The 20,853-nt window shown below is 44.0% G+C and overlaps 1 protein-coding gene across 1 annotated transcript; it reads left to right on the forward strand.

The window, feature by feature from the left end:
* The first annotated feature begins 1,025 nt into the window (after positions 1-1,025).
* Positions 1,026-20,298, forward strand: LOC310746789 (acyl-CoA (8-3)-desaturase-like). The gene is made up of 12 exons (XM_083580890.1): positions 1,026-1,324; positions 8,721-8,831; positions 10,106-10,303; positions 12,446-12,547; positions 12,979-13,107; positions 13,339-13,396; positions 14,188-14,264; positions 14,819-14,916; positions 15,896-15,992; positions 16,680-16,759; positions 17,133-17,258; positions 18,771-20,298. The coding sequence occupies exons 1-12, from the start codon at positions 1,103-1,105 to the stop codon at positions 18,820-18,822; spliced, it is 1,350 nt and encodes a 449-aa protein (XP_083437016.1). The 5' UTR covers positions 1,026-1,102; the 3' UTR covers positions 18,823-20,298.
* Positions 20,299-20,853: the final 555 nt, after the last annotated feature.

Genomic DNA, 20,853 nt, shown 5'->3' on the forward strand with positions numbered 1-20,853 from the left:
CTCAGTAATGGATTGGATGAGAGCCAACAAACTGATGCTCAATTCAGATAATGTTGAGGTGGGTGGTTTCTAGAACAGATGAATGGGAGGTGGCCCCATATCACTCCAGTGAGTGAAAAAGCTACGTGCTCTCTGAGGGAACACATACTTAGCTCTTTTCACTCACTGGAGCAATATGTGGCTAGGGATAAGGGTTTTTTTTTTTATTCTCTCAGTTTCTCATTTGGTGCTTATTAAATCCAGTTATCCACATTTCTGCAGCAACTTGCATTTAAAAAAAAATCCTAATAAAAATGCGTGTGGAATTTAATGTGAATTACTCTTAATACAATTTTATACACAATTTTAACTAACATACAATTGTTTGCAAACAAGTTTCCCCAATATAATACAATTTTCTGTGTTATTTTCATTTTCATGCACACTTTCCCCTAATATATCTATTTTCGTAAACAATGGTTGGAGAACTGAATTGCATGATTTGAAAAATTGCAGGTATCAAAGGATGACCGTGTTTCAATTCTCATAATGTTTCGCAATGGGAAGATTTGGCTTCAAACACAAACTTTAAATTTCTCGCCCGTCCCTCCCTGTGGCATAATTGTTGTGATTATATCTCCATGTTCTCTTCTCTTAATGCTGTTGCTTGGAAAAGGAAGCAATATTACTCTGGAAGTGATCTGTGATAGTGGCTGGCAAATATCAAACTTCTGTTGGGGTGAAGCTATGACTCTTGCACAATTCAGAGCACCCAAAGATAAATGGCTTCTATGTATGTGGCTGTATTTATTAAAGCGACAACTATTCACATGCTCGTTCTCCCAGTTCTGAGGTCTAGTAGGTGTGAAGGATGCACAGGCATGACAGAAAGGTGACTCTTGCAGAATTATGGGGAAAGGAAGCCAAGGGGAGGAGCAGGAGAAAGGCAGCTGTTTTGAAAGAGAATGCCTGAAGTAATAGAATGTCCTGGGTGGTGGGTTGGATTGCTGCAACAGGTGTGTGTATCTATATAAACCTGTCTGAAACATGAAACAGGTGGCTCCAACCCGGATAAAGAGTACAGTAACTAGCTGGAGAAGCTGGTGCTGCACTGTCAGTCAGAATGCCTCCACAGTCAGGCACTGTTCTAGGAGGAAAGGAACCTTGCGTAGATGTTCCACAGCTTTTCACCTGGGAGGAGATAGGACTCCGCTCGGGCAAAGGGAACTCCAAGGAAGAGAGGTGGCTGGTCATCAACCGGAAAGTCTACGATGTCAGCAAGTTCTATTGGCGGCACCCTGGAGGAAGGCGCGTCATCAGCCACTATTCCGGACAAGATGCCACGGTGAGACCTTATTGCGGGGCAGAGAGCAGTGGAGAAGGACCATCACCCAGTGGCAGAGCACATGTCTTGAATCAGGAGTAGAGAAACTCCAGCCCATAGACCTGCTAGGGGATCCCATTTGGTCCATGAGGTCATGGCAGTCTAACATCACTGGCTTGCATCAGCTGATGGGGATGGGGCTCGATCCTACTGGGTGCATCTTTGCCAGCATGTTCCCTGCAAGAAACACACTGGCAAAGCAGACCCTTGTAGAGAGCAGGGTTGCACCCTCTGCTCAACAGCTGGAGAGGGGAGAGTTCAATGCAGGGAATGCATTGGCAAAGCAGATCCATCCCTGCAGCCCTCTGAGATCACCCACCTCTCAGACACCTGATGTCATCAGGTCATCAGAAGATTGATAGATGGGTGGTCCCATCCACTTGCTGAAGTTGGCAAGAAGGGTGGAGAGAGATAAATATCTTTTTTTCCCCTGTCAAAAAGGCGCACCCACCCCTGCCTTACTTGGACCACATCCCAGATTTGACCCCTAGCATCTCCAAGGATCTCAGGTAGCAGACCTGGAAAAGACTTGTGCCTGACATCCTGGAGGACACAGCACTGAAGGCATTCAGGGCTAGAGGGACCAAGTTTCTTCATATGCTCATGAAGTTTCCTTGGCAATTTTCTGTTATTGTAGGAAACAAGAGTTAGAAGTAGGGTCTGAAGGCACAGAAAAGCCCACCCCATAATAGCTTGCTGGAGGAGGAAGCTAAATTCTGCCTGGCATGGGTGGCTAAAGCTAGTCTGCAGTTCCTTCTCAAGATAATTGGTTATAATTCTTTCTACATATCATTGCCTGACTTCCAGGTGGTTTAAAGAAGCCCAGGTGTGTGAAGGATTCATATGGACTCAAAAGCAGAGTTATCATACCTGTGAGAAACTATGACTGAGGATGTCTCCTCAGCCAAAATATTTGAGTAATGTTGGGGTAGGAAGCTAAGAGAACTGATGTAGCATTGCTGATATTTGTTGGGATTGTAGTTTTTGCTCTTCTTGTTGAGTTTAACCCTGGTAAGTACACTTAGAATTACAGCCACAATTTTATATTTCACTACAGAATGTCTTAGCTTTGCAAATTAAATTGGCAAAGTGTGAAATATACTAATCTGTTGTACACCTGAAATTAAAATTTAGAAAACACCACCTGAGATTAAGAATAGTGTAAGTAAAGGATGTTGTGTTTGGGATTGTCTTGACCGAACAGTTATGAGCCGTATATTGACCTTGGTGATTTAAAGTTTTCTCATTTTGCCTTGGGCACACTTTCTAGCACACTTCTTGCATGTTAAAGTAAACTAAAGGTATTTTATTTTTACATATATATTTTCTGTTCCTAACCAAATGAACATTCTGGCACCCACAAAAACAGGTTTATTCAAATTACATGTAACTGAAGTTGGTGTTAATTGACATGGTGCAATCCTAGAGCCTGTGGCTCTCCAAATGTTGCTGGGATGTGACTCCTATTCTCCCTGATGACTGGTCATGCTGGCTGAGACTGATGAGAGTTAAAGTCCACCTAAATCTGAAAAGCTGCTGATTCCCTGATGTCTACTCAGAAGTAAGCCTCACTGATTTCAGAGGGACTCACTCCTGGGTAAAGGGTGTAGAGCGTTGCAGCTTAATTTGCATAAAACCTGGTGCAATTTTTGTCCGATAATTCTCATCTGCCTTGTGAGGAAATTCCCATGACAAAGAAATAGAGATGGAGAAATACCACGGTGCACAAAGAGAGAAAAGAAGGCGCCACAATGCAGTGTTCCAGTTGAAGGGTGGGGTTCTTTGAGAAATTCACATGCCTCTGACCTCCCCCCACCCCACCCCCGTTTTACTCCAATCATGCCCCCCCATAGTCTTTTAAATGCAGCAGCTAAAGGGGCTCTGACCCAGCATGTAATTTGAGCAACACCTCACGGGAAAAGTCTAGACTTCTGACATGGGTTGCCATACATCTGGATTTTCCCGGACGTTTAAGCAATTTACAGAAAGGGTTTAACTAATAACGCAGGTGTTCACATTCATGCACAGCCACCCTCACAGGGATCCAGAAAGTTGTGGTGGAGTTACACTGCCTAAAGGTGTCTTCTTTGAAGCGAGTAGCCAGACCAACTTTCCCCCTAGTAAGTCCCTGGCCACCTGTTTAATACCCACAGGGTAATACGAACAGGAATGAAACATTGGCTAAGAGTCGCAAACATCAGCTGTGTTCTCACATGCCTATCATTGCTTCAGATCTCAGAAGTAGTTGCAGCAGGTGCCAGTGAGTTATTTAGTGCCAAGAAGAATGAGGCAGGCAGCCCAACTCAAGTTATAGATTTAAGGACTACTATTAAAAGGCTGGAACGTGTCAATTATTTAGTTTGCCGTAATATTTCTACCAACATTAGGGTGTGTGGGCAGGAGAAGGTGTCAATCAGTTTCTCTACCTCAGGCAGAAAACATGCACTGGATTCCTTCTGGGCGGGGTGGGGGGGAGGAATATATCAGTTCTCTCGGTTCTCTTCCAATCTTCCAATCGATTCTCCACATTTCTACAGGAATTTACAATTATTCTTTTTAAAATCCTCATAAAATTCTTCAGTGGTTTTGACCAGTGCCATTTTTCTAGGAAAAGGTGCTGGAACTCAACATGAACTGCTCTCTTGTTCTCTTAAAATGGCAATGGCTCCCACCTGGGAGGTGCTGGAACTGAATTCCAGTGAATTCTGGCTGAGAAGAATCCCTGGCATTGACTAATGTACACATGTTGTGATGCATTTGTGTATTATTATTATTATTATTATTATTATTATTATTATTATTATTATTATTATACCCCACCCATCTGGCTGGGTTTCTCCAGGGTCTCTGGGCCGCTTACAGCACATATAAAGACATAGTAAAATGTCATTTTACTATTCATGCTATTTTCATGAACATATTTATTTGCATGTACACCTTAACCCAATATATGTATTTTGGTAAATGTTGTTTGCTTAAAGAATGGCATCGCAATATTCAGATAGGTGTGAATTTCAAAGGACAGCTGCATTTTGTTTATCGTATTATTTTGGAAACTGTGAATTTATAGGTTTGAATTTAAATGCGAGCTGAATTTAACCCAGTCAGATGAGTGGGGTACACAAAATAAATAATTACTATTATTACATATTGACTTCCTCCCCCATCCTTGCTTCTGGGCTTACAACATGGACACATGTCTGATGCCCACAAGTTAGAATATCCCTCAGTACGACATGTGCTCACCATGCCCATGAAATCTCCTCATCTGATATGCCTTCACACCGCGTTTGTACCTCCTACTGGAATGGACTGGCTTAGGCCACAAGGGCCATTTAAAGATTCCTGGGACTCCATCGTGTTCTTACATGATTGTCTTTCAGTGTCACAAACCACAGACGCTCTTGGATTCAGATGCCAGCGAAATAATTAAGGTTCCACCTACCATTAGGCAAGTGAGGCAGCGTGCCTCAGGTAGTAGGATGGAGGGTACTTTTAAAGCCTACAAATTACCATTTATATTAAGATTGCTGCAATATGTTTATCAACACTGGGTGGGTGAAGGAGGAGATGTCATTGGGCTTTCTACCTCAGGCAGAGAAATGTCCTGGGCCATATCCAGGCTTACAGATTTTATCGCTTCTGAGAACATGAACAAGAGGCTGATGCATAATTATGACATCTGGTCATGCTAGACGTTTCTTAGTCTGATATGTCTTAAGCTGGAATGAATTGACTTATGGGCCCCTCCAGACTGTTTTGTTGTTGTTTGTGGGTATATTCTTCAACATGACCTTGATGCAACAATAGTGCATTAGTAGTGAACTTACACTGGACTGTCCACACGCCATGCCACTTGGTTAGTTGTTCTTCAGTGCTTCACCAGTGTTACTGTATTACTGCCATCTGGAGGGATGTGCTTACCCTATAGTGCACCACCAAAAGAGGGAGAAAAGAATAAACCCAGAACATCAGTAGCATAAAAAGTTCCAGGATTACAGCAGGTGGTTAAAGGGTGTGTGTTGATTGGAAATGAAACAGGCTATCTGCCCCCAAAACATTTGCAGGCACAAACAGTATTGAAAGCAGGACTGTGTAAAAGTGCCCCAATATCATCGTGAATACAAATCATCACGAAGTGACATCTGGAGGGGTCGTCAGGCTGGAATGTACTGTTTTAATGGCACAACGTAACATAGGAGAAGGTATTCCTGGCACCACTTTTGAGTGCAAGCAGCTATAATGGAATCACGGCACCATCTGATGTGCCACATAAGCACAACACTGGAAAGGTTTTCTGACTGGTGATGCTTGCTGTGTTGGGTTGTTTGAATATTACTTCTAAACATATTTATATACCACTATGTGATTTTTTAAAAAAAATCAAAGCAGTTTCCAGCAACGAAAAATGAAGCCACACAGTAAAAACCATAAAAAGTTAAACATCCATCAACCATTGCGAAAGGATTTGTTTTGAATTGCCCGCATAGACCTGGCAGAATAGAAAAGGTTTGAGCAAGTATTTAAAAGTTGGCACAGAAGACACATTGCTGTATCTATTGGCAGAGTACTCCACAAGAATGGGCCAATGGAAGCAGGAAGTATGTGTGGTAGGAGAACCCATGTTTACATCACTGCTGCTATACTCTGCCACCCCAAATCAGAAATCGGCCTTTTAATCAATGCGGCTGGGAAAGATACTGATGTGCACTGACTCATGTTGACAACAGGGGGCAGTGCTCAGAACGCCTCTGCATTTGACTTCACCCACCAAAACTATAACTAACATAGGGTTTGCCATTTAGGGCATTGCTGAGTGCTTTGAGGTTTTGAGGTTTTTTCTACAATCAAGCAGTATATACATTTTATGAAGAAAATAATAACGATGTTCTTCCTTCAATGATTTTTCAAGTGCCTTCTGTCTTTAGCTGTGATTTTCATGTCTCCTCCTCTGAGGGAATAAGAAAACACGGAAAGACTTCTTGCCTGTCCATCTGTTGAACTTTTGGTAATATATGTAGCTGGAAAGGTGTTTGATGAAACTGAAATGTGACATGAGAAAGGAATTGGGTACAATAAGATGTGATTCATTTTAAAGTGAGTTCATTCTGAAGTTTGGAAGCTCCTTTGAGAAATTGTGTAAACTCTGCTGGCGTCTACAGAAACCTTCATCTGTGGGTGGAAGATTTCTTGCTGGTTATGAAACTCACAGTCATAAGCAAAGAGTCACTGCCTGAAGGCCTTTGGACTCAGCTGGACTGTTACATTAAAAGTTATTTGTATGCGTTGTATATGTGATATTGCCACCAGATAGTGGCCTGGAGTCCTGTTTTTCTCTGTTTCTCCTGTTCAAACTGAAATGCTTCTTTGATGTGTCTAGATCCAGCCTCTGTACACACACACACACACACATCCTCAACCCTCAGCATTGCTTCTTGTGCTCAGCCCATTTGGCTTCTGAGACCTCACCAGGCACACATGTTTCTGAGCTCTTTTCACCCACAAGGTCAAGGCACTTGCTTTGTTTATTTTGAATAACCACTGAGATTCTATTGATGCTGAATTCTGAATGCAATTAATTAGGGTAGTCTCTTTACAGCGCTGGGACACGGGTGGCGCTGTGGGTAAAAGCCTCAGTGCCTAGGGCTTGCCCATCGAAAGGTCGGCGGTTTGAATCCCCGTGGCGGGGTGCGCTCCCGTTGCTCGGTCCCAGCGCCTGCCAACCTAGCAGTTCGAAAGCACCCCCGGGTGCAAGTAGATAAATAGGGACCGCTTACTGGCAGGAAGGTAAACGGCGTTTAGGTGCTGCGCTGGCTCGCCAGATGCAGCTTTGTCACGCTGGCCACATGACCCGGAAGTGTCTCCGGACAGCGCTGGCCCCCGGCCTCTTAAGTGAGATGGGCGCACAACCCTAGAGTCTGTCAAGACTGGCCCGTACGGGCAAGGGTACCTTTACCTTTACAGGGCTAATTCAAATGTAATGCTAAACAAAGGCTTGACCTTCCTTAGGCTGATGTGCTCCCTCTTTCTCTCCTTGTATACTTCAGTTCTCTTCCATAGTTTCCTGTTACATCTGAATCAGCAAACTTTGGTTGCAAATTGTTGCTCCAGAGGACTACCGCAAACCATTGTTCGTGGTTTGGATTCTATGGCAAACTATAGTTTGCCCAAACCAAAAATCAAGGAGGCCCATGGAAAATTTAAAAAAGGAGAGTGTGCTTTCCTGAAGATCAGACCAAATGACATCATAATGGGTGATCATTACTATCAGTCTTGGACCTCTAGTTTCTGTTAACTCATTTAACAGGAACTGTATACCAGTCTTGATTTGTGAATTACTGGCTTCACAAGTACTAACAGCAAAATGTGAAACTTACTTATCAGAAATAAAATATAGTTGTTCATTTGTTGTTGTTGCTGTTGCTGCTGCTGCTGTTGCTGTTGTTGTTGTATATGTATTTATACCCCACCTTTCCTTGAGGGAACTCAAGGCAGCTTAAAGAAAAAAATAAAAACCGGTAAAAGCATAGAAAAAACAATAATTAAAAAACCATAAAACATTGATAAAATTAAAACTATATACATATATAAAATCTATTAAAACCATACCAATAATTACAATATAAATAGCACAGCACCAGCCCTTTCATTAAAAGCATCTCATTTCATCATAGGATTCAGTGAAGAATATCCTGCTAGATAGTCCTTTCTAGAATGTCCAAAAATAAAAATAAAAATGGAATGATCAACCCAGAATGAGCTTAGTGATCACTTACTGTCAAAAAGTTCTTCCTGGTGTTTGGTCAGAATATCTTTCCTTGTAACTTTAACCCATTGGTTCAGGTCCTACCCTCTGGAGCTGGAGAAAACAAGCTTGCACCATCCTCCATGTGACAACCCTTTAGTTATCTGAAGATGGCAATCATATCTCCTCTCAGTGTGCTCTTTTCCAGGCTAAACATACCCAGCTCCTTCAACCTTGCCTCATAAGGCCCTTGATCATCTTGGTTGCTCTCCTCTGCTCACATTCCAGCTTGTCAATATCATCCTCAAATTCTGGTGCCCAGAGCTAGACACAGTACTCCAGGTGGGGTCTCACCAAGGCAAAACAGAACAGTACTATTACTTCCCTTGATTGGGACACTATACTTCTGTTCATACAGCTTAGAATAGCATCAGCTCTTTCTTCTTCTTCTTCTTCTTCTTCTTCTTCTTCTTCTTCTTCTTCTTCTTCTTCTTCTTCTTCTTCCTGCATAACTTTGTTGACTCATGTTAAGTTTGTGGTGTACTAAGACCCTTACATCCTTTTACATTATTGTTTGTTTGTGTGTGTGTGTGTGTGTGTGTGTGTGTTTAGGATGCCTTCACCGCTTTCCACAAGGATGAGGACCTAGTAAAGAAATACCTGAGCTCACTGCTAATTGGGGAGCTGGCACCTGATCAACCAAGCTGTGAACCCACCAAAAAAGTAAGTTTTCCATGTGGTGTGCATGGCAAAAGCCACTGGACTAAAATGCTTTACATGTTCTAATTGAGCAAAAGCACATTGTAGATAACAAAGAACTTAGCTGCAGGATTTCCCTTTGGTGGCTTAGGCCCCATGGATCCCTAAGGGTACACTTTTCATGATGCTTTAGAACCTCAATATTGCTCCTCACCCCTTGTCCCCATGGTAGAGATGTGAAAGAGAATGGCTTTGCACACAGCCACCATGGAAGAGACAACCATAAACTTGTGCAACTGGGTAGGTGGTGGAGGGATCTGGTTGGATATTTAAATCTCTCTGCCTTGCTCCTTCACTAAGCACCTGCCCCATTCTTCACTGGTCACCAGTAAAGTTGTGTTTAGGGCCCTGTCCATAAACCTCAATGAGTTGAAGGGTGAAGTCTAAAATGGGGAGATTTCCCGCACAATTTAGAACCCTGCAAAATTGAGGGTCTAGATCATGTGAGGAGCAAAGGCATTCCACACTTTGGATTTCATCCTCATGGAAGGAGATGAGGATAGCAAAGCAGAGTTGGAGCCTAGTGAGATTGCCCTGCTTTCTTGTAGGATTTACATGCAACTAGCATGCCAAGTGCACTTCCCCTGCATGCGAAGACAGGCTCTGGCAGATGGAACGGACAAGTGGCTCTCATGGTCAAGAAGGCAGAGAAGGGAAATTCTGGCCCTAAACCTCTGCTGCCTTGCGGGATTTCTTTGTTAGAAGGAAAGGCTAAGGAGTAAACCCTAAACAGATCCAGAGTGGAATCCCTAAGATAGTTGGATGGTGTCTTAGATGCCTCATTCTGGCAACTCCAGCAACCAAGCTGGTGCCAAGTGTGTTGCTCTGCTTTCCTTTGGACCACATCAGCGAGGCTGAGAAGTCAGGGTCTTGACATCTGGGCATTCCATTGTCTTTCGAGATAGACAGATGCCAACAACAGCACAGGAGGCATCTGGGTAGAAAAACCTCAACTCTTACAGAAAATCCATTCATTGCACTCCTTGAAGTTACGGTGGAGAGACAGAGCAGAGAGTGGTTTTCCACTGCTCCTGGTTAGACAATGCCCTGAAATCATCACGCCCCTCTTATCTTAGAGTCCTGTCCCATCCCACCCCCTGTTGAAGGAGAGCTGACCAGCTGGCTTGGCCTCTCTGTTACCATCGTGATCTCTCTAGAGAAAGTGTAGTAATGCTACAGTTCAAATCAGATGCATGTACTTTGTGAAGGGGGAACTTAACCATCGTCATTTCTCACAGGATATGCTGATACAAGATTTTCGTGAGCTACACAGCACAGTGAAGAGATCTGGACTCCTGAAGGCCAGTTATCCCTTCTTCGCCTTCATGTTCCTGCATGCTTTCCTGATAGACATTGCATCCTGGCTCGTCATCTGGTACTTCGGAAAAACCTGGACCCCTTTCCTCATTGGTGTAGCATTGTTCACCATTGCACAGGTAAATGTGTCTGCATTACTGTGTGCAGCAGGATTCAGTCTGGACTATTCTGGACCAGTGCTTTGTTATATCCTCACCCCCCTAAGCATTTGGCATAGCTTGTGGAATTTCAGCATATCATGGTGATTAGCAAAATACTGCCTACAGTGACTTTCACATCCCTACTAAATGAGTTACCAGGCATCAAACCTGGGAACCTGAACACACAAATTTAATGTTACCAGCTGAAAATTGGTCTAGTTTGTCAAAGTGGGAGTTCAAGGTACCACTTAAAACTACAGCTAAACTTGCACTTTTAAAAGCGTGCTCTGCTCAGCAACAGGCAAAAGCTACTTATTTTTTATTAAAAGTTTTAAAATAAGAAAATTTCCCAAAGGAGTTAATTTGCAGTCATCTTACTGCCCATTGTCCAGTCAATCAACATCCACTGTTCGAGACTACTACTCCCTTTTTCAAATCCTTACTTTCATGAATTTCAGCCATACACCTGACCTTACTGACTGCAACAGCAGCTGGGAGGAACTAGCCAGGCATATAAATTTAGAGTGGGGTTTCCCAAACTTGGGTCTCCAGCAAACTTGGGTCTCCAGCTGTTTATGGACTTACAACTCCCATCACCCCTAGCTAGCAAGACCAGTGTTCAGCGCTGATGGGAACTGTAGTCCCAAAAAAACAGCTGGAGACCCAAGTCTGGGAAACACTGATTTAGAGCAACCTAGCAAAAGGAGCCAGCTCCACAAGCTGCAGGGAGCCCCAGCGGACAAGTGTCAAAGCAAGTTAAACAGCCAGGCAAGTTCGGCAACAGGGCCTGGAAGCCAAGACGCAGTATGCTGCCTGACCTTTCCTTGATCTAAAGAAAACCTGTCCTGAGAGAACTTCTCCAGAGCTGGAGTGATCCTAGTAGTGGGCGATTTGACAACTGGGTGTGTGATCGGTGTGTAGGCCATAGGATTTATTGCTTGTCTGATGTGAAGGTTGTGGATATCACCTGTCACCTAGATAGCATAGCATGGTAGATAGTAGTAGTAGATAGCGTAGTAGATAGTGATGGGGAGGTTGCGGTGCGCACTGGCACAAATGGCATGGGGAAATGTAGTTGTGAGGTCCCAGAAGCAAAATTAGGGTTGTTTGGTAGAACTCTGAATGCCAGCAGCTCCAAGGTAGTTTTCTCTGCAATGCTGCTGGTTCCGTGCGAAAGGCCAGCTAGACAGGCACAGCTTTGTAGTCAAAATGCATGTGGTCTCAATGTGTGTAAACAAGTATGAAGTGATGCATGTCAAGGCAAAAATAAAATAAAGTTCTTAATTTCACATGCATGTTCATGAGGTCTGAACTGGTGGAACTGACTGTCTAGGAAGGAGACCTTGGAGTCACAGTAGATTGATAAAGATGTCAATCCAGCATTTTCTTCTTCATTTTGAGGCAAAAAAAGTCAGTTGTTAACAGAGAAATAGCAAAAAGTTGCTTCATTGGAAAGAGATGCTGGCACCCTTTGAGGTTATGGTAGTGCTGTGTGAGTTGCTTTTCTAGGAATTCACCCACACACACACCCTCACACCCCCACAGCTGTTGACCTTGAAAGGCCAGTGGCCATTTGGTAGAGCCATTTACAATGGAATGGGTCCTTATCACAAATATTATGCCTGGCTAGTATGGGAGGTGATGATTTCAAGGTGAAGATTTGTGTGACTGGCCTTGTTTACATAGTTGTGAGCCTTTAAAAGTTACACCACACTGTGGGATGAATCCATGGACTGTGGCTTCCACAATGCTACTGTAATACTTAAAATCTTCCATTTCATTGTTCTGTTGTGTCTGAAGTTTTATAAGCACTATTCATGAGGCAAGCCTTTTTATTATGCCACCGTGGGAAGTGAGGATATATACCCATGCAGGAAGGCCTAGTGCCCTTTTCTATAGTACTAACTTCATGGGAACCAGTTCTCCTTCTGATGAAAGTGCCCAGGCTTCCTGCCAATTTCCGTTGCAAATGTGTGGGGAACTAAACAGGGGCAGAGTGCGTAGGATAGCTGCTGTTGCTTTTCCCAAGTCTTAGTGAAAGAGTGAGCCATTTGTTCCTACTAACCCACCTGTGGAAAATAGCCTATCAACATGTATTGATATTGCTTTTTTGCTTTCCAGATCCAGTATGGCTTTCTTCAGCATGATCTTGGGCATGTTTCCGTCTTTCAGAAGCCCAAGTGGAATAGACTGGCTCACCACATTGTGGCAGGAATACTTAAAGTAAGAGCCCAGTATCGAGAGTGGGGTTTCTCCTGCTTAGAACTCATAGAAGCTAAGCAGGAATAGAATCAAACTTCCTGATAAATTCTAGTTCAGTAACTTCGCTCTTGATACTCTCGTCAAATGCTTTGTTAAATGACTGTGACTCTCAGGTCAACATCAGAGTATAGCTGTCAACGTTTCCCTTTTTTAAAGAGAAATTCCCTTATTCCAAAAAGGATTCCTCGCAAGAAAAGGGAAAAGTTGACAGCTATGCATCAGAGTGCCCTAGGAGGCTGAAGTTGTCGCTCTCTGTTTTCTCATCGTTGTCCTTTTGGACAAATATTTTTTCCAATTTGTGTGTCAGGAATAAGCACATAATGTAGTTTCTCCAACACCACCAACATGCATAATGAAAAATTGGTGGAATTTTCTTTTTATTCTGTTTGCAGGGAGGGCCCCCCAGCTGGTGGAAGCATATGCATAACCAGCACCATGCCAAACCCAACTGCTTCCGCAAGGACCCAGATCTCAACATGCATCCACTCCTGTTCAGCCTGGGGAAGCCGCTCTCTGAGGAGGTGAGTAGACAGGGGAATGCACACCATGAATAACAGGCGCAGTAGGTTAAAGCCATGGTTTGGTTTCGCCTTACGTGCAAACATGGCCATGGAAGCCGATTTCATGTTGCAAACATATATCGTAGGCTTCTTTCCTGAATCAAATTCTCTAAGAAAAATCTGTGCAGTGACAAAAGGTCAGCAAAGTTGTTACCTATGTTTAAACGCATTACTTCTGCTCTCCATTCGCAGCTTGGGAAGAAGAAGAAGAAATACATGCCTTACCAGCACCAGCACAAATACTTCATCCGTGAGTCTCTCTCAGTTGTTTGCTACCATCAGCAAGGCTGTGTCTCTTTGGGGATTAGGACCGAAGCTTGTTAGATCAGAGGCTGGAGGTTCTGAAAAAAAATATGCTAGAGGCAAATGGATAGATAGAAGAAATGTTATCTTTACTAGTGTTACACAAACCCCAATCTCTGAGCAGTGAGAGACTTCAGACTCCCAGCTTAGGGTTTGTTTCTGCAGAATGAAGATCCCTGGAGATGAGTAGCATTTCCCCACACATTTATACAAGCTGAGCATAAGAAAGAAATTTAACAGCATCAAAACTCCAGCAGATTAGAAGGGGGGACACCAATTCCACAAAGCAAGTCAAGCTGCTCCGTCTCTTTTCAGCTTCAGTTTCAAAACTCTTGAGGTTTTTGTTTTTGTTTTGGTTCTCTTTCTCAGATACACACTTTCCTGACTTCACCTCCAGCCAGGGCAGGAGGGATGAAAGTCAAATACCCTTGAGCTCCTATGGCAACAAATCACCTGCTCTAGGCCAGCTCTTTAATTATGCCAAGCTTGACCATTTTCATTTTTTAAAAAATTGTCCATTTCTATAAATGCAAATCAAACAGCTATAGAGTCACAGGACTGCAAGGGATCTTGAACGGACACCCCCTCCAACTTAAATTTAGCTCAGTATGATTGCTCCAGAATTACCTGGGAGATGAGAAATACCCAGAAATACTTAGGGGCTTGGAAAGCTTGGTTATTACAACTGAAAGAAAATACTCCTCTTTGTTTTATGTTTGCTTTTCTTTTTCTCCATAGTCTTAGCCCCGATGACTTTCGTTGTATTTGTGCAGCTGATTATAATACGCTTCGCAATTCAGAGGAAAAAATGGATGGTGAGTCATCTGTGAACTTGTAACTGCACTGTTTCCTCTATGGATAATAACGTAATGGTGGAAAGCAGATGTCCTGTGTCCGCACTGCCTGCAGCTAGCCACCAGAGTTGCATTAGAGAAATCATTATTTTATTCCTGTGTCACATGAAGGATGAGTTTACTTTAGTGAATAAACAGAGTAAACAAATCCACTTGGCCTGTGTATGTTGGAACCAATGTCAGTTTGGGGAGGGCGGATTAGATCTACAGTAATCAAGAAGACCAATGTCCATGAGATTTTCATTTGTTCATTCCTCTGATTTGTTATTTGTACGGCCTTTCATAATATCCACCCCGGTGCAGAAACATATGTCCCATCTGCACTGATACTGATCCCTTTCCATACCATGGAGGCAGTTCTTCTTAACATGATGCAGTTCCCAGGGCATTTCCATACATGCAAACACTGCTCTGAGTCACATAGCATCATGGCCTTTGAAGCCATCATAATTGCACCATACAAAGGCAGCGGTTTTCAATCTTTTTTATTGCCTTAACCCAGTTTTCTTTGGCAGGAGTTTTCTTTCATTGTGTTCTACAACATCCGCGTTTGTCTCATGTTTGTTCCTTTAATGGGATTTAAGACCTTCATGGCATTCTACTGGCTGGCCAGGTAAATAATCTGTATGCAAAACGCTCGTGGATGGGGTGGGCGGGGGGCGGCTGTGCATGTACAAAGTGCTGTATTTGCATCTCAAATTATCCCACCAGCGTGAACAGATCCGTCATGCAGATGATCTCCCCTGGCCTGGCCTAGCAAAGCAGTCCAAGAAAGTGTCCATCAGTCCCAAGAGAGACTATTCCTCTGCCCCCTACTCTGCATTCAGATAGTGGAAAAGTAAAATACAGAAATAGGTGGAATTCAGCACCATGCAATTACAGACATTTTGACTGCACAAAGTACATCACCTTGTGAGATGGAACAATCCCCTTCCCCTCCCCCCACATGCTGTTCTGGGCCTACCTCTGACCCCCCCCCCCAGCTAATGTTGCGGGGGCATAAGTGCTGCTGTGCAAGCAGAAGTCCTTGCACAAATTTGTTACATTTGTTAAGAGATCTCACCCTATATGTTTCCAGCATTATATTTATCATCTGGTGTGTGGTTGTTGTTTTTTTAAAAATGGAAGCTTCCTTATTATCCATGCAATGTTCTTCCGTGGCAAAAAGGTTCATTCAGTGACATAAGAGGCTGCCTAACTATTAATAGACTCCTCTGGAGTTAGCAGTGCCAATTCGATGAAATACAAACAATAACAGACAGCTCCAAGGCAAAGATCCTGTAGTTTCCCAGGTCTTCCAGGCTCTTTGTGAGGCCTTGGTAAAACTACAAATCCCAGAGATATCTGCACTAGAAAATTCCCATAAGTAAGTCTGCTGGGCCTAATGAAGGCCCATGGAGCATTTGCTCCTCTTATTCCCTTACTCTCATCACTCCTACAGGAGCAGAAAGGGAATAGGGCCTTGTAAGCGGAAGGAGGGTGTAGAAAAAACTTGCTTTGAAAGAATTAGCCCTTTTCATTCTGTATGAGGTGGCATTGGCCAATCTCTGACAGACTGGTGATTGTTGTTGTTGTTGTGTTGATCTACCCAGGTTCCTAGAAAGCACTTGGTTTCTCTGGGTCTCACAGATGAACCACATTCCCATGACTATCGATTATGATAAGAATTTGGACTGGGTGTCTGCTCAGGTGAGTTAATATGTACTTCTTCCTCCCAGAAACAATGACTTTCTTTCATCTGATAGGTTCGGCCATTCATTTGCGCTTTCAAGTGCATGGCCTCCTTAGAAAGGGCTAGGTTACATGTAATGGTTATAGGGGTTGCTCGTGCGTAAGTTGCCGCCACTCCTGGCTAGGTTGCCTGGTTAAACCTTTTCTGTCTGGACAGCCCTTCACTTCGTGGCTGTTTCAGTCACTAGCAGAATCCGTCAGTGGGCGTTTCTTGAACCTCTTCCAGCATAGAAGTTCTTTGACGCCAAGTCTCCGCCTACTCTCCCTGCGCGGAAGTCTTCAGCGCAGGGTGGGTGTGGGCAGCGGAGGACCCGTGCTCTCCCCGCTGGTCTCCGGCGAGGAGTCCTGGAGCCCTCTCGCCGATTCCCCCATCTGCCCCCTTTTCTCCCTGGTGTCACGCTGATTTCCTTCCCCAGCCGATGAGTCCCCTCTCTCCCTGCTGGGCCCTTCTCCAGCATCGCTTTGGAGCCTTGCCTCCGCCTCTAGCTCTGATGGCAGTTCCCTGACATTACATTTCCGTCAAAGAGAGAGTGGTTCAAATGGCCCAGTCGCCATGGTCACATTTTGGTGGGGTTGGTTCTGGAGGCAGCTGTTCCCCTTTGCCAGGCCGTTTAACAGTCTGTCTCCTTTCTCGTTCTCACTTAGCTCGCAGCGACGTGTGATGTGGATCAATCCCTGTTCAATGACTGGTACACGGGGCACCTGAACTTCCAGATTGAGCATCAGTGAGTATGTGACATATGGAAGAGAGACGCTGGCACAGTGTGAATGTGTCTGGAAAAGGCCTTCATGTAAATGACAGCCCATACTCATATTGGGTGGGAAAGGGTTAGGGAACTTCAACAGAGGTGGGATGGCTTTGGCTAACTGAAGGCTCTGCCACTGGTTTATTGTTTATTATTTCCATCCCACCTTTCATCCAAGGAGCTCAAGGTGGTGAGGTAGGTTAGGCTGAGAGCCTAAGACTGACTCAAGTCACCTCCCCCAGCGAGGTGCATGGCTGAGTGGGGATTTGAACCCTGGTATCCCAAGTCCTGGTGCGGCATTTTAACTTCTACACCACACTGGTTTCCCATGTTTCTTGTTCTCTTTCCACAGCCTTTTCCCAACGATGCCTCGCCACAATTATTGGAAGGTAGCGCCTCTGGTGAAATCCCTCTGTGCTAAGCATGGTATTAAGTACCAATGCAAGCCCCTGCTCACGGCTTTTGCAGATATATTGCAGTAAGTTCAATTAATGGCTTTTCCCCACTTGCCTTGTACACCCCCCCCCCATCCTCCAGCCCTAGCAGCCTTTTCGAAACCCTGACTTTAGGAACAACAGAACCAGCTGGGAAGAGAGAAGTTGTGTAAATTGATTCTCAATTTGTATTGTGTTGTTATACGGGCTATGGTCTGCTGTTATTTTTATTGATACCGTATTTTTCCATGTGTAAGACTAGGGTTTTTTTACCAAAAAATTAGGCTTAAAATTGGGGCTCGTCTTATACACGGGTAGTGCTGAGGGAAGTTTTCTTTGAAGTTCCCAAAAATAGGGGGCGTCTTATACATGAGTACATAAGGACTACCGTATTTTTCGCTCCATAGGGCGCACCGGACCATAGGGCGCACCTAGGTTTTAGGGGGGGAAATCAAGAAAAAAAATCTTATTTCCCCCCCAGCCCCAAAGAGCAGCGTACAGGCTGCGCGCAACCTCTCCCTTCCGGAGGGGTTGCACGCGGCTATGGCACAAGCCAAGACTGCGCTGTCTTGGCTTCCTCTTTAGCTGTGTGCAACCTCTCCAGCCGGGAGAGGCTACACGGAGCTAAAGAAGCCATAGCCCCGAGCAGCCTCTCCCTGCCGGAGGGGTTGCGGGCGGCTATGGCACAAGCCAAGGCAGCCAGTGTGATCCATCCCGCTCGCTGTTTTGGCTTCCTCTTTAGCCCCGCGCAACCTCTCTGTGCTGGGAGAGGCTGCGCGGGGCTAAAGAAGCCATAGCCACGTGCAGCCTCTCCCTGCCGGAGGGGCTGCGCACGGCTATCCCTGAAGCCTGGAGAGAGAGAGGGGTCGGTGCCCACCGACAGCTCTCGCTCTCCAGGCTTCAGCAAAAAGCAACACGAAGCCTTTGAAGCGCAGAGGGAGCACTCCCTCTGCACTTTGGAGACTTAGCGCTATCGCTGAAGCCAAGGAGCCTGCATTCACTCCATAGGACGCACACACATTTCCCCTCAATTTTTGGAGGGGAAAAAGTGCGTCCTATAGAGCGAAAAATACGGTATATATTTCTTATAGACGGAAAAATACGGTATTGTTTGTTGTAATTGCTGAGAGTGAATTTCTGTTCAATAATTATTTGCTGATATTTAATTTTATTGTATGCTATTATATTCTAATGGAATATTGAATATCATTTTATTTGGCTTAAGTTGCTTATGCTTTATGTTTTTATTATGACACTTTTGTATTGGATCAGATTGTGTTATAAGGTGTGCAGTCTTTGTTGCTTCTTCGCACCGCCTTTTGTTTCTCTACACTGCCCGGTGTATAGAATCATAGAACTGTAGGGTTGGAAGGCACCCCAAGGCCATCTAGTCCAACCCCCTGCAATGCAGGAATCTCAGCTAATCTCAGCGACGGTAATACAGAAAGGCGGTGTGCAAATTAAAAGTGAAATTAACAGCGCAAGGAAGAAAGACAAGCACTAAGCTGAAACTAAGCTGAGGATTAATGAGAGCCCTTTTCTTTTTTCCTCTGCAGCACGCTGAAGGAGTCTGGGGAACACTGGCTGGATGCTTATATCCACGCCTAAGGAGAGAGAGGACTTTGGGGACGAATCACCTCGGGATGAACTGTGATCTCCTGTTCTTCCTCTTCCCTGGCGCACACACCTTGAGCTGCTGATCTCTGAAGCTTTAGGAATTTGAGGTGGGGCTGGAGCTGAACTTGAGTGAGTGAGAGAGAGAAGGGTGGCTTCTCTGCTGTCTTGCCCCTTTCTGTTTGTGGGGGAATGAAAAATGAAAAAGAGCCTTCGTTCTACTTTGAGACCTTATGAAGAGATAGGGAAAGGGAAACGGTGCTTTGCTTCCTCTGTATTTCCACCTGCAACAACAGTTTCAAAGGTATATTAGGACAAGCAGCCTCCCAACCATTCTGAGTCCTTACACCCTGATCATTTCCTTTAGTAGACTTTGCACAGTCCTTTAAATGTCTCAGGCTCCTGCCAGATTTGAACATCCAGATTGAATCTTCTTCGTTCCACTGAATGAACTCCACAGATTGCTCAAACAAAAGCATGGTTTGCATTTACTGAGTTGACCTAGAGCCTGCCCAACTTTCAGGCAGAGTGAGGCAGTAGCACCAGGTAAAGGTAAAGGGACCCCCTAACTGTTAGGTCCAGTCGCAAACGACTCTGGGGTTACAGCGCTCATCTTGCCTGGTAGGCTTTCCAGCTCTGAGGCCAATCTCTTCTTTCCCCTGCCCTCCCTTTCTAGTTTTTCCTCCTCAATGGAGAAATCCAGGATTGTGCCATAGCTTTTGTTGATCTGGAGCAGCACCCTGCTCCTTTGAAACAAAGACACAAAGCACTAAAGACAGCTGCTGTTTTGGGGAGACAGTGTAAACCCAGAGGTTTTGCCTCCAAATAATGGGACAAATTACACAATGATACAACTCATGGCACAAATCAAACGCTTTCTTATTTTGGGGGTGGCCACATTTAGCTTCCAAACTGATAAGCACTCAGTCATTCAAGTTTCATAATAAAGGGAACAATGATTAAGCAAGATCCAATTTTCTGTGGTTATCAGAAATCTTTTCATTAAGTCCTAAGCAGGCTTCTTGAGCAAGCAAAGCCATTTTCCATTTCTCCCAAACTAAAGTTCTTGCTTCTCATGATAATATAGTTCAGCTTAGCATATAAAGTTGTCTGTTCATGAAGATAATTGGATGAGACCCTATTCTGGGTGGACTTGCCTTCAGAGGTTAGATGGTGGCAACAACCAGGCAGAGGCAGGCCTTCTCCATGAGGCAACCCTGATTAAAACTCCCTCCTATACTCTTATTTAAAACAAAAAAAAAATCTTTCAGGTGCAAAAAAATTAGAAATGTATACTTTTGGCAACCAATGACACCATCTCTGTTGCTCTTTTAATGTCGCTGCTATTGTCTTATTGTATTATATTATTAATTTATGTAATTTTGTTGTAAATTGTCACCGTGAAGTCCTTCTATGGTAGAAGAGTTGTATGTATATCAATAAATAAATAAATAAATAAAATAATAAGTAGCCTGCAAACGTGAATGTATGCTGTTTTGAAATCGATGGAAGAACCAACTTCAAAGTTGGGCCTGGTGTGAAATGACTGGGGAGACATACACATCAGCAACAGATGTTTCATGTGACTGGGTACCATATTTGCTTTTGTGAAAGATTTTGAAAGTAGATAATGAGTGCAAAATTTAACACATCTTTCTACAAAAAGAAATCATAGGAATTCAAACTGTGGTGTGAAAACCTACTTTTTTTTAATTCTAGGGGTACGTAGGATAATTCATTCATTCCTTGATTGCATGCTGTTGAGCTCATAAAGTCTTGGGACCAGCTGCAGCCACCAGCCATTCTGTGCTGTGTGAAGCAGCACAATTATTTTGTTTGTCCTGAGGTTTCCTGTAGTGATCAGGTGGGATTGCTATGAGGAATTATAACAAATATAGAGTAAGCCATCTGTGTCAGCAATGAAAGCATTGCGTTGACACTATTAAACTATTTTGATATGATTCTTGATCAAGCCACACCTCTGCATCTCTGTTCCATTTCTCTTTCTTGACAAGTAACATACTG

This window comes from Podarcis filfolensis (genome assembly GCF_964270895.1).
Source record: "Podarcis filfolensis genome assembly, chromosome: 1".
NCBI lineage: Eukaryota > Metazoa > Chordata > Lepidosauria > Squamata > Lacertidae > Podarcis > Podarcis filfolensis.

Bases quoted from the DNA above. Each gene is read 5' to 3' on its own strand.
- LOC310746789 (XM_083580890.1), top strand. From the start codon at position 1,103: ATGCCTCCACAGTCAGGCACTGTTCTAGGAGGAAAGGAACCTTGCGTA. The intron at 14,265-14,818 runs GTGAGTCATCTG...TTTCTTTGGCAG, and splicing joins TTCAGAGGAAAAAATGGATG to GAGTTTTCTTTCATTGTGTT. The intron at 17,259-18,770 runs GTAAGTTCAATT...TTTCCTCTGCAG, and splicing joins GCTTTTGCAGATATATTGCA to CACGCTGAAGGAGTCTGGGG.